We start from the raw sequence: 13,468 nt of genomic DNA on the forward strand, positions 1-13,468 counted from the left end.
GCTGCTGTGCCCGGCAAAACACCAAAAATAACCCTTTTGTGGTTAAATTTCTGCTTTGTGTTTACTGCAAATAAATCGTGTTTGGCAAAGTTACTTCACAGTGAGCCTGATGATGGTGTTATTTCAGCAGAAAATAATGTGTTTGTGAAAAGACTGTCAGATATTGAATGTCAGTTTGCCTTGATGAAACTGTGTGGGCGTGAGCGGGCTAAAATCTTAAGTTCAGTTGCGGGAGGGGGCGAGACGAATTAATCCGATTTTCTACAGAGCGAGCAGATGCAGGATGAAATCTTGCGGGAGCGGGACTGAAAAAATACAGTCCTGTGCAGACCTCTGCTGTAGTCAATTGCACTTACTCAGCACTCACTGAGATTTTCTCCAGTGAATAAACATGCAATGACACACCTGTCTGATCTATAATCTGTGATAGGAGGGGTACATAGTAATTTTTGCCACAAATCACAGTTCAAAGAATGCTGACCACTTGGCTGGAAGGATGTCATGTGCAACATATCAGCATAACATTTTGTATTACTTTCACATGTAAGAAGTTCTGTTGTTCTGTTGTGGTTCACCCAATCGATATAAATACACTTGACTTACAGTTGTACACTTTAATCCTTTGTTTCATTTTCAAATATAGTGTGCTGCAGTACAGACACTAGTACACTAGTACACTAATGCAGTGTCTTTGCACAGCTCAGAACTGTTATGTCGGCTAATAGATGCCTGCACTGGCTGGCATTTCACAAAAGTGGTGGGAGAGAGGGAGGGATATCCACAGAGTGGGGAAGTGAGGCCGTTTGTGCCCTCTTGGAATCCCGGCCACTGATGACTGTGGCATCGCTGGGGATCGAACTTGCGATCTTCTGATGATGGGGCCAACAATTAAGGTAGTTACGCCTCTCAGGAGCCCTGAAATGATAAGTGGAAAGAATAAACACAGTCATACTTGATAATTAGTTATGCAGCAATTGTTTGAAGCATTTTTTTTAAGTTTAATTTGATTATCAGTGGTATTAGAACTTATAGACTACAAAACCGCTGACTAAGAAAGAGAACTTTACAAACATTACTTGTCCAAAAGTTTGTGGACGTCCCTTTTTTTGTGATTTCAACTGCTTTAAGGTGCACGCGCTGCTGACACGGGAGTTCAAATACATACACAGCTTGTATAATCTTCATGGAAAAGTATTGACCAATAGGACAGGATGCACTGAAACAGCCACACATGAACCTAAGATCACCAAGCCCAATGCCAAAAGTCAGCTAGAGGGGTATAAAACTAGGCTGTGGAGCAGTGAAACTGTTCTCTGGAGCAATGGCGCTCCATCCAGTGCCTTCAGGATGAATTGGAGAGGTGTTTGTGATCCAGAACTAATCATCCAACATCAGTATCTGACCTCACTAATGGTCTTGTGGCTGAATGCAATCAAATCCTTACAACAATGTTGCAACATCTATTGTAAAGTCTCCCTTAAAGTATAGAGGCTGTTACTGCAGGAAAGGAGTGACAAACTCCTTTTTAATTCTCTTGATTTTGGAAGAAGTTTTGGGTTAGCAGGCATCCACAAACTTTTGGTCATGCAGTGTACTTTTGTGTACCCTGCATAAAATATTGTACTTTGTTCTATACTGCATTATATTTTGTGTTAGTGTTCTTGTGTTCAATAGTGTTCTGTTGTGCAGGTATTGGGTTGCCTTTGTTATGCAGCTGTTAAAGAGTGGGATATTGTTTTTAGTAATGATAGTGATGTGTGAAGATTTGTACTGTTTCTGTAACAGGCATTGCTGCAGACACATGATGTGGTGGCTCACGAGGTGTACAGTGATGAAGCCCTGAGGGTCACGCCCCCACCCACCTCCCCTTACCTCAACGGAGACTCGCCCGAGAGTGTTAACGGCGAAATGGACCTGGAGAATGTCACCCGCGTTCGTCTCGTGCAGTTCCAGAAGAACACAGATGAACCTATGGTACACATAGCCGCACACACACGCACTCATAGATACGGTAAAGAGTTTGTTGTTTGCTTCAGTTTCATAACAGACAATGATCCTGTTGACACCTGGACACTTCATGCATCTTGAATATCAGGATTATATCTGGATAAGGCCAAGGCACATACAAAAGCAAGTGTAAACTCACCCAAGATGCATTTAAAAGAGATACCAATCTGATCACTCAAACCACATCAGGAGGTAGTCTGAGAGGCATTCAAACCACGTTATAACAGTGTAAATTCATCTGTCTCTCCTAGACACATTCAACAACCGAAACCCCTCCCGATACGACTGAAACTCCTCCCCATGCAGTACCCCACTGGGCAAGTGATCAGTATCCGCGAGGAAGATAATAATGGAGGATGCACATGGTTGGGGGCCGGAAAAAATTACATGCTAAATGGCAATATGGACAGATAATACTGTACAAAAGACAAAAGAGGCTGAACAGATTAAAAAATTGGTAATTGGTTGCCGAGTGGATTTGCATATTCTGTCTCAAACAGCAATCGGATTTCAGTCCCACTTACCGGAGATGCATTTGACTACTCAGTGTAAAAGCATGTGGCTGAAATCTTATCCGGATGCAGTCCAGATACTAGTCACATGAAGTGACCAGGTGTAAACAGGCTCAGTGTTATTTCAAAACAGGCACATTACAATGCCTAACAAAAAGATTATCATGAAACTAGAGGTAGGGGATATAGCAAAAATACAATGTTTTGATACACAATATGTCATGATGTCAAATTTTCTAGCATCTGATGGGTTGGAACGGACAAAATATAACTCACTGTGCCACGTTTAAAAAATACTAACAAAAACATTTCACATACTCCACTGCACGAAATTAAATTAAACAGGACTAATTATGCTTTCTTTGTAATGAAACATGTATTTTGTCAGTGTCTCAGAAGTATTCAATCATATGCTCAGAAAAGCATGTTCTGATGTAATTTATCACAGTAACGATAAATATAGTCATATTGTCCCTACGTGAAACAGAATAGAAATGTTAGTCCTCTTCAAAATAGCCACTCTTCGCTTTAAAGATAACAGCTTCAAACAGTGGGTTCTGGGTAAACACATTTCAACAGAAAACCAAAGATGTCTCTACAGACTTTTAATTGCTTTAGGTTTCAAGCTGAAAACCCTTTGCTTTGGATGACTGTTTCATTAAAATAAATAAACTCAACACTTTAAAACTTATTCGAAACACTTTAGAATAAGTTTAAAAAACTTATTCTAAAATGTTCAATTATGATTATCAGTTGGGTTAACAACCCACATATAATGAAACATTTGTAACTTAATCACAATAAATAAAATGAAAATGAAATATGAGAAAAAACTCTATATTGGCTATAGTAAATTAACTTTGTAGTTGATAGCATTTTCTTTCTTTATTTTCTGTTCCACAGTTTTGTGATTAGTTTTACTTGATTGTTTTACTCACACAATCTGATCATCCGTTTGTAAATGTGTGAAAATTAGCTTTGAGTATATAAAATATAGCAGGTTTTGCTATGTGTTGTTTAACTCCTGTTCATTTGCAGGGGATCACTCTAAAAATGAATGACCTGAACCACTGCATTGTAGCCCGGATTATGCACGGAGGGATGATTCACAGGCAAGGTACTGCAGTCACCCATCATCACTATTGAAACAGCTGAATTTCTTTCTTTCATGGATTGTACATGCACTGCTTAGTTTCGTCATGATTCATTTGGCAGTTTGCACACATACAGAATGTGCTCTTGAGCTTCGGTTTACATCTTGTTTGTGTTCTTTTACAGGAACACTGCACGTAGGTGACGAAATTCGAGAGATTAATGGCATCAGTGTAGCCAATCAGACGGTGGAGCAACTTCAGAAGATGCTGGTTTGTGGAGAATGTTTGTCTTTTTTTTTAATTTTTTTTATTTTTTTTTTATTTTGGTCTTTTGTGTTTTTTTTTCCCCTATTGTCAGACTGCTACACATGGACTTACCAAAAAATTTTTCTTTTGCTTTGGTCAATAGTTAAGATGCAGATGAATCAGTGTGCTTTTTTTTTAACTGAGGAAATAAATAGAAAGAACTTTTTTTTTTCCTGATCCAGAGAGAGATGCGTGGGAGTATCACCTTTAAGATTGTTCCGAGTTACCGCAGCCAGTCCCTGTCCTGTGATGTAAGTGTTGCACTCCAAGTTCCACCATCAACGGTAAACATGAGGAGCTCTATTCTCCCACCTTAGGGTAATATAGGGAAGAGTAAACTGTGCCCCATCATTTTTAAAGGCCCACAGCATGAAAAAATTCCCTTCCTTTTTTATTGTAAGTTTAATGTTGTAAACATTTGTTGATGTTTCAAAATTTACCATTTGCTCCCTAGCCCATACTGTCTTTGATGGAAATTAAGGTGCAAAAACAGCACAGTTATGATTTAATTGTTGCCATATGATTGGCATATGAGTGTCCATTCAGCCTACAGTAGTTTAGCGCTGCCTGTTCATGCTGATGAAGTGTTTGAGTAGGACTGCTTTTTAATTGATGTACAAAAAGGACAGTGAAGAACTGAACAGACATCATTCACATTAGAGGTGGCTGATATGGCAAAAGTGTGACATTTTCATAATACACAGTTTTACAATATTTTTTTCTGACATCTTATAAATAGGAATAGACAAATTGTGCCACATTTTAAAATTACTATTAAAAACTGAATGCAAAGATTTGTATTCAACATTTCAAGTACTGTGCTTGTTGCTCTAAATCCAATTAAACAGGACAGATTATGCCCTCTTTGTTATCTAACATGCATGTATTTGGGGTACTGATGATATCCACAATATGCACAGAAAAGCAAATTGTGATGTAATTTATCCTGATAATGCTAAACGTTGTCATATTGCCTGGCCCTGATTTATGTATCCGTCTTAAATGCACACTAACAAATACAGCTTGTTGAATTTTAAGGGATAAAAAGAGGCTGGAAAATGTAAAAATGAACTGTGACTGTTTGTGGTACATGAGTACAAGTGGCCCTCAGGGAAAAAATGAAATACAGTGAAACATAGTGCGAGGGCCCTTTAAGCAATCCACAGTGAGTAATGTCTAGTATCCTCCATCCATGATTCTCTCCAGGTCTATGTATTGTCTCTTCCCTTTTGCATTTGTCACATTGTGATTACCTTATCCAAATCCTCTTTCAGAAAGAATCACCTGACCTTTCCAGACAGTCCCCTGCCAACGGTCATGCCAGTGTCACCAGCTCCATTCTGGTAAGGCACAGATAATCAGAATCTTTAGAACTCTGCTCGAGTAGACAGAGTTGCCCAGGCTGACTGCTAGGGTGTAAACGTTCCCTAATCATTTAAGCCTTTTGTGAGCCTTATTGTTGTCAGGATGTTACATTTTTGCATGTTAACATTAGTAAATAGAGTATGCTACTTCAGCCAACCATATGTTGTGTATCTAATATAACCATGTGTTGCAAAATATTTCATTAAACTAGGGATGTCCTAATCCAGTGTTTGTTTTATGTTACTTAATACTGTAAAACCGAGAATTACCAATACGGGTTCAATCATTGTGTTTTCACAGTTTATAGAAGTGAATTACTTTTGGTGTACAAGGCTGCCAATTAATGATACAGTAAAGTAAATTCATTTTTAGTCCATTTCATATTGTGTCTAATATGTATTTGTGATTCAAGTTGACTGACTGATCTGGTGCTTTGGCTACCATTTACTTTTTACATTTTTAATATGTGTACAGTGGTAAATGCCCTGAACTCAAGTCTTTTTTTAATTTGTCTTATTTGTATCATTTTGTAGTGACTTGAGCCAAGTCATGCCAAGTCTTCATTGTGTACTTTAAAATAGTTTCACACTATAGACATTTAGACCACTCTGTTAATGTCCATTTATGTCACCTCTATGATAGTGGCGTAAGTACGCATATAATTCGTAAGAATTATACATAAAAGAAAGAAAGGATCGGAGGTGGATCTGGCTTAATATAGCCGATACCCATTCCGTTAAAATATGCCTGGTCTGGCTCCGAGCCTATGGATCAGGTTGGGACATCCCTACGGTAAAGCCAATCTTTTTATTTCTGTAAACACTCAGAGTATTATTGGATGAAAATGTCATTTTCTCCATTTTTAGGATCTACCATCCACCATCCAACCCAAAGGACGTCAGGTGAGCATCTTTAATCTTGGCCGTCATTTGGATTGTTAGTTGCTGGGTCATTTTTGTATCATCTGAACACCTGAGTGTGTGTGTGTGTGTGTGTGTGTGTGTGTGTGTGTGTGTGCGCGCGCGTGTGTATGTGTTTACATATGCTGATTTGTGTAATGATCGAGGTCTGAAAGTTCAGCAGTACGTGGTTGAGGTTAACTAGCCTTCTAACTAGTCTTCTCCAAGCACAATAGTTGTGAGATGGCCTCTTCCTTACACTAGTGTTCAAACGATCTTTTAAAAAGCTTGCTGCCTCCCGAGTCCTGTCGATGTCAGGTTTGTTATACTGCATGACGTGTGTGTGTGTGTGTGTTTGCGTGCGTGTGATGCTTTCGAACCCTTAGATCTCCAGACCTGCAATCAAGGATAAAATGTCCATGAAGGTGAGTTTCCTCAGATCAGATCTGATAGCGTAGCTCCCTCCTCCCCCCGTGACGTTACAACGACAAATTCCACCTCACTTTGTTCGTGTTAACCATTTCCTTGTTTTGTTGCGCTTGGTCCGGACTGAGCAGTTTCATAAGGCTTTGCTTTTGTAGTTGTAGCTCCTAGCTGTAGCTTATAGCCCGCCATAGTGAAGGTATGGTCCCCCTTGCCCACCCTGCTTAACCCCTGGCGCCTTGGTGGTATGGTCTACCTCATGGTCTGTACAATATAGGCATGTGCCTTTGGGCTTGGGAAGTGCTGCTTGGGGAGAGGTTGTGCAGGTGTGTGTGCGTGTGTGTGACAATATGGCGTTATGACTTCTCTGTTTCAATAGTGTGGCTACAGCCTCTTTCTGTTGCAAACATGCAGTCCATCAGTTTACTTCAACAAGGCAGTCATGCTGTTTTCTGTCTCTACCTCTTTTTCTCCTCTTTGCCTCCAGCTCTTTGCTCCTTATCCCCATAGATCCTCCTCCCTGTTTAGAACCGTTCACATCAGTCTGACCATTAAAATTTCCCCTCTCGTCCACAGATATTTGTGCGAGCACAGTTTGAGTATGACCCAGCCAAGGATGACCTCATCCCCTGCAAAGAAGCGGGCATTCGCTTTCGGGTGGGAGACATCATCCAGATCATCAGCAAGGACGACCACAACTGGTGGCAGGGCAAGCTGGAGAACACAAAGAATGGCACAGCTGGCCTCATTCCCTCTCCTGAGCTGCAAGAGTGGTAAGCCTCACAGATTAAAGCAGCAGGCAACACTCTGAGGGGAAAAGCGAGAAATGTTGCCAGAATGCAAGTTGGAATTGCACAAGAATCAGAACAAAAACGGTAATAAACACTTGACTCAAAGCTGGATTAGCGATTGTATCTGATGTTATTTTGTGGGTACGTTTTTCCCCATGTGTGCAAATGCTTGGTTTGTATGCTTTTGAAACTAAAATGTCCTGATTTTGTAGAAAACGAGATAAAATGTGTAACAATAATACAAACAAAATGACTAGAACGACTTTGTAAAATAATTATATTTTTTTAAAAGTGCCACCACAACTTTTTTTCCGAACTGCCACATACACAATGTCATTGGACATCTGAACATGCTTGGAGGAGAACGGTAACTGCCTGTTTTGTTATGTCAGCTAACAGATGCCTGCACTGGCTAGCACCGTGCTGAGTGATTGGGAGAGTGGGATTACCATCCTGCCCACCCAGAGAGAGCGAGGCCAGTTATGCTCTCTTGGACTACAGGCCCCACTGATAGCTGTAGTGTCCACAGGGATCGAACCTCTTTGAAGAACTAAGAAATTCAGTGATTAAAAGCTTACTGTGTCTAGAATCTAGACACTGCACAAACAAGTTCGCCTCTGCCACACACCGCTTTATCACACTGTTATAATCCGCTCAACTAGGGATCTGCAAGTAGTGCAGTTACATTTGAAAAAAGATACCTTAATAGATTATAAGAATTTTACTTTGGCCAATAAATGAGCGCATACCACATAAAAACCTAGCGTCATGAAACAAAGCCCCTCATCCAAGCTGGGCGGTACCATTTTATGGCAGGGGAAACATTGAAGTAGTTACAAATATAATGCATATAGAACATATGAGCCCACATTCGGACAATTGTGTATGCAAAGTAGTGTATATGTGTGTAATTGTGAGTGTATTCTGTATCCCTTAGGCGTGTGGCCTGCATAGCAATGGAGAAAACCAAGCAGGAGCAGCAGGCCAGTTGCACCTGGTTTGGCAAAAAGAAGAAACAGTACAAAGACAAATACCTAGCTAAGCACAATGCAGGTAGGTGAAGACAAACAGCACATTACTTTAACTAGTTATCAAAACTCACGTAGCTGCTCAGTCCTACATGCTACCTCAGAGTTAGTGTATATGTACATAATATGTATGTGTCACACCAATCCAACTAATAATATCTGTCAATATCTCCCTGTTTACACACACACACACCCACACATACACATACACTCACAGAGGTGTTGGTGACCAGGCCTGTTTCTGTGCCAGCTGTTGCTGTTGCCTGTAGCTCAGTGTTGATCCTCTGACCGGTCCATGCCCCACTTTCCACATTATATGATTACAGAGACACCATTGCCTACTGACACACACACACCCACACACACACACACGCACACAGACAGCCGGTCTCTGCATACCTAATATAACTGACCAGCTGTCTGACCCACAGAGTAACATGTTCAGGTTTGTGTACTGCTTAATGAGTTTAATATGAATAGTAGTCATTTGTTAAAATTGATGAGCAAAAGTATTAATTTAACTAAAACTGCATGGCTTTATAACTAATGTGTCTAACCTCTATTGGAGCATGCACTTTCCTCTCCAGTAGTTGCAGTTGTGGTATTGTGTCTGTTTTTGTTGTGCCTGCAACTACAAGAGCAGGCAGTGTTGCCATGGCAGATCAGTAGTAATATTTGTTTAACCAGTTTCAATGCCCCACTACCCCTCCTCCCCCTTGTCCGTTTTCATGCTGTCTCCCCTTAATGGCCTCCTTGCATGTAAGTACAGCAACTGACTAACGCGGTCAGTTTGTTTTGCCTTTCATCTTTTCAGTTGTTTACTTTAATCTAAGTGTTAAATATTTTATAGTGTAGAATTGGTGTAACTTGTGCAAACAACAAGGCAGTATTCTATGTTATTCCCCTTTTTACCCATTGTGTACTTCTGTCCCATATTAATCTTGCTGTCATAAGTTGTTGTGCTTTTGAAGCTCTAGTGAAAGGATTGAACATTCCCTCCTCATTCACATCTTGCAGTGACATATTTGTATTGTACAGAGAATATGAGCACATGTCCATATGTGGAAACATTTGTGTATATCACTATAATGTACATATTTCTTTTCAACTGCCATACATTTTGCCATAAAGTCTGTCCACATGTCTACACCGATAGCATCTTCTGACCACACAGAATAGATTTTTTGCCTCACTGACATCACACCATACTCTTCCACTCTTTTCATGCTGTGCTGAGTAGTCCACACATCTGAGCGAAAACGGCTCATTTTCTCACCTTCTTTCCCGCTCTCCTGCAGTGTTTGACCAACTAGATCTTGTCACATATGAAGAAGTTGTGAAGTTGCCTGCGTTCAAGAGAAAAACGCTGGTCTTATTAGGTATGTGGTGCTGTGTTGTGTTCTTTGCATGTGTGACTTTCGGCATCAGCTGTTCTGCTGAGGAAATCATCTGTTAAACCACGCGTCTGTCTGCAGGTGCTCATGGAGTCGGCAGGCGACATATCAAGAATACACTCATCGCAAAGCACCCAGACAGATTTGCCTACCCCATTCCACGTAAGTCCTACACATGCTCCAGCATAGCCATCGTTGTTTGTGTGTTGGGGGTGGTGCAAGTTACACTCGCACTTTGCAGCGTTTAAACCTTTCTAAAAACATTTTGTAATAGTAGTACAGAGCATTCTAGGCTTTTTTTAATTACAGAAAAAGAAAAGACAGTGAGTTGTGTATGTTTTGCTCAGCAGCTTGCAGTAGAAGAACAAATTCCCAAAAAAACCTTGGTTTCTGAGACTACCCTCGAGGTAGAACAAACCACACGCATGTTTTTATATAACTTTGATACCTCTAGTTTGTGAAATGGATGGTTGTATAAAAATATTTTACTGAAAAAATTCTGTAATGCATTAATATTTGGAAACTCCCCAAAACCAGAAAATATTCAAATTTAGACCTGCCCTAAAGAGAGAGTGTCTGCATTATCTCTAATAAATAAAATTCAGAATGGGTCCAACTTCAGACTGACTGTGCTCAACCACATACTCACATTTCTTTATGTCCTAAAGAAAAGATAACACAAATCTTTCTCTACTGTCAAAATACAGGCCCTTAAACATATGTATGCCACAGGTGGAAACTGATTTAAAAATTCAACATTTAAACTGTAATGCATACTTTATTAAGCATGTTAAAAAGTAGTAAAGTACCCTTAGATTTATTTAATTTCCAGTCAAAACATCCATTAAAGACAAGCTATTTATTTTTGTCAGGGGGAGAAAAGGAGAAGACATTAACAGAAAATTACACAGAAACCTAACAACTTGTCAAGTTCTTTCACACCAAACTCACCCACTCATGCCTTTATGGACCTTGATTTGTGCACTGGGGCACAGTCATGTTGGAACAGAAAAGGATTTTCCCCAAACTGTTCCCACAAAGTTGCAAGTGTACAGTTGTCTAAAATGTCTTGGTCTGCTGAAGCATTGAGATTTTCCTTCACTGGAACTAAGGGGCCTAGCCCAACCCCTGAAAAACAACTCCATAGCATTATTCCTCCACCAAACTTTACTCTTGGCACAATGCAGTCAGGAAGGTAACATTCTCTTAGCATTCACCAAACCCAGACTTGCCCATCAGACTGCCAGATAGAGAAGCGTGATTCATCACTCCGCAGAAAACGTTTCCACTGCTCCAGAGTCCGGTGGCGGCGTGCTTTACACCATTCCATCAAATACTTGGCATTGCGCGTTATAATCGTAGGCTTGTGTGTAGCTGCTTTGCCATGGAAACCCATTTCTAGAAAATCTTAATACGCAGTTTGATGATGCTGCTTCCAGAGGCAATTGGACCTCGTTAATGAGTGATTCAACAGAGGATAGACCCTGTCTGTGAGTTTTTGTGGTCTGCCGCTTTGTGGCTAAGGTGCTCCTAGGTGCTTCGATTTCACAATAATTTGCAGTTCCCAAGGACAGATCTATCAAAACAAAAATTTCACAAATTGACTTGTGGCAGAGGTGGCATCCTATGACAGTGCCATGTTCAAAGTCACTGAGCTCATCAGTATTGACCCTTTCTACTGCCAGTGTTCATCTGTTGAGACTGCAAGGCTGTATACTTCATTTTATCCACCTGTTAGCAATGGGTGTGGCTGAAACACCTGATCTCAATAATTAGGAGGGGTGTCTCAATACTTTTGTCCATATAGTGTATGTAGAGGTGTGTTTAATTATTCTATGTATGAAATTTCATTAGTTTGTTTTAGTTATATAAAGGACAAAAATGTTTTTTTCTAAGTGTAACTTGTTAAATTATATTACATTTGAACATCAACAGCGCTTAAATGAATACTTGATATCTGTTGGAAATCAAAAACCATTTATTTATGTCAACCATTAAACTCTGAAACTGTGTGTGTGCACCTTGTACAATGGTTTCTTGAAACATTTTAAATTTTCAGTAGCAGTTTTTGGACCTTTTGACTCAGATTTCCTTAATCCTTGCCATTACAGACACGACCAGACCCCCTAAGAAGGATGAGGAAAATGGCAAGAACTACTACTTTGTGTCTCATGACCAAATGATGCAGGACATCTCAAACAATGAGTACCTGGAGTATGGCAGCCACGAGGACGCTATGTACGGCACACGGTTGGAGACTATCCGCAAGATCAATGAGCAGGGCATGGTCTCTATCCTGGATGTAGAACCACAGGTACAAATAATGTCCCTGATCAGTATTCTGTTTATTGCCTTGGTTATTAATGATTTACTGATGAGAATATGGCTTCTGATAGGCACTGAAAGTTTTGCGGACAGCCGAATTTGCTCCCTATGTTGTTTTCATCGCTGCACCTACTATTACCCCTGGTATGAATGAGGTAAGCACTGTTCTTCTCAAATACACATCTTAAAAGATAAAATAAATTATTCCTTTGTTTTCACAAATATGTTTTGCACCTTCAGATACTTTAAGCTTGTTTTGGGCCTGCTGTTTCTGTCAGTCTTGCTTGATCATACCTGCACGTTTTCTGGCTTTCTAAAATTCTTTGAGCTCTTAGAAGAGAATGTTTTGTCCCTGCCTGTTATCTTTGACTTTTTCCATTGCATGTTGCATGCCTCATCATTTTGCATGTTGTTACTGTGTGCTGATGTCTATGGCATTTCCCTTCACTGCACTCAGCTCCCCAGGTGGTGTAGAAAACTGCCTGTAAGTACTTGACATGTAGGGCACATGTATCTAAGCCTTTTACACTGTTGTGCAACATTTTTGTAAATATGTGTGTGTATGCACTGTCAATATCCATTCTGTAGTGACTTGTGTGTATATAGAAATTACAGTAACTACATTTACATGCTCACAATAGCCTGTCAGCTCCTGAACTGTATAAAAGTCTAGTCCATTTATAGTCACATTTACCTGCACACATGTGTAGTCTGATTGTATAACATGAAATGCCCCTTTACGACACACCGATTTACCCACATGAGATTCTTGTTGTTTAACAAGTGGTCCTTTATTCATTTTAATATCTAATGATGTCTATTTATGACAATGTTTAACATAAGGGGATTCGCTCCTAAAACTTTTTAACTTTTGTCTCTCATGTTTGTTTTGGTGTATAAAGCTGCCATTACCAGTGTGGTACAGCATGAAGTGCTAGAAAATAACACAAGAATCTGTGTGATCAGTCAGCAGTGATCTAAGTGATGACAAATCTGTCTTGAATAAACGGAGAAGTGTGAAATCAGATTTCATCCGGGGATGCTTTTTAGTGAAAGTATAAATGAGACCTGGACAAAGTTGATCGAAAGGATATAAAAACACATGTCTGGGTATAAAACACATGTTATTGTAAGGATCTTTGCAGGTGCATGTAAATGTAATTATTGTTAGGCATAATCTGTGCCATATTTATTTCACCTTGTACTGTTTTGTTGATTTTAGACAGCTCTCAAATGCCATCAAAGGCTCTAATATTCAAAATTAGCTAATGCTGATTCAAATTGACAAATCAGAAGCTCATTCTTCAGAGCATCTCCACTAGTT

General features: G+C 39.8%; 1 protein-coding gene across 10 annotated transcripts in view; it reads left to right on the plus strand.

Annotated features, from left to right (window-relative positions):
* caskb (calcium/calmodulin-dependent serine protein kinase b) overlaps window positions 1-13,468 on the plus strand; it is a 71,185-nt gene that overhangs the window by 56,189 nt on the left and 1,528 nt on the right. For 4 of the 10 annotated variants that reach the window (XM_036570515.1, XM_036570513.1, XM_036570516.1 and 1 more), the window contains 13 exons: window positions 1,786-1,974; window positions 3,558-3,636; window positions 3,798-3,883; window positions 4,102-4,170; window positions 5,194-5,262; window positions 6,151-6,186; window positions 6,570-6,608; window positions 7,183-7,379; window positions 8,335-8,450; window positions 9,724-9,804; window positions 9,901-9,981; window positions 11,931-12,133; window positions 12,216-12,299. In XM_036570515.1, the coding sequence (XP_036426408.1) occupies window positions 1,786-1,974; window positions 3,558-3,636; window positions 3,798-3,883; window positions 4,102-4,170; window positions 5,194-5,262; window positions 6,151-6,186; window positions 6,570-6,608; window positions 7,183-7,379; window positions 8,335-8,450; window positions 9,724-9,804; window positions 9,901-9,981; window positions 11,931-12,133; window positions 12,216-12,299 (1,329 nt within the window). The remainder of the gene's footprint in view (window positions 1-1,785; window positions 1,975-3,557; window positions 3,637-3,797; window positions 3,884-4,101; window positions 4,171-5,193; window positions 5,263-6,150; window positions 6,187-6,569; window positions 6,609-7,182; window positions 7,380-8,334; window positions 8,451-9,723; window positions 9,805-9,900; window positions 9,982-11,930; window positions 12,134-12,215; window positions 12,300-13,468) is intronic. The other 6 variants (XM_036570517.1, XM_036570518.1, XM_036570522.1 and 3 more) reach the window with 3 other exon arrangements.

Source organism: Colossoma macropomum, unplaced genomic scaffold, assembly GCF_904425465.1.
Source record: "Colossoma macropomum unplaced genomic scaffold, Colossoma_macropomum, whole genome shotgun sequence".
NCBI lineage: Eukaryota > Metazoa > Chordata > Actinopteri > Characiformes > Serrasalmidae > Colossoma > Colossoma macropomum.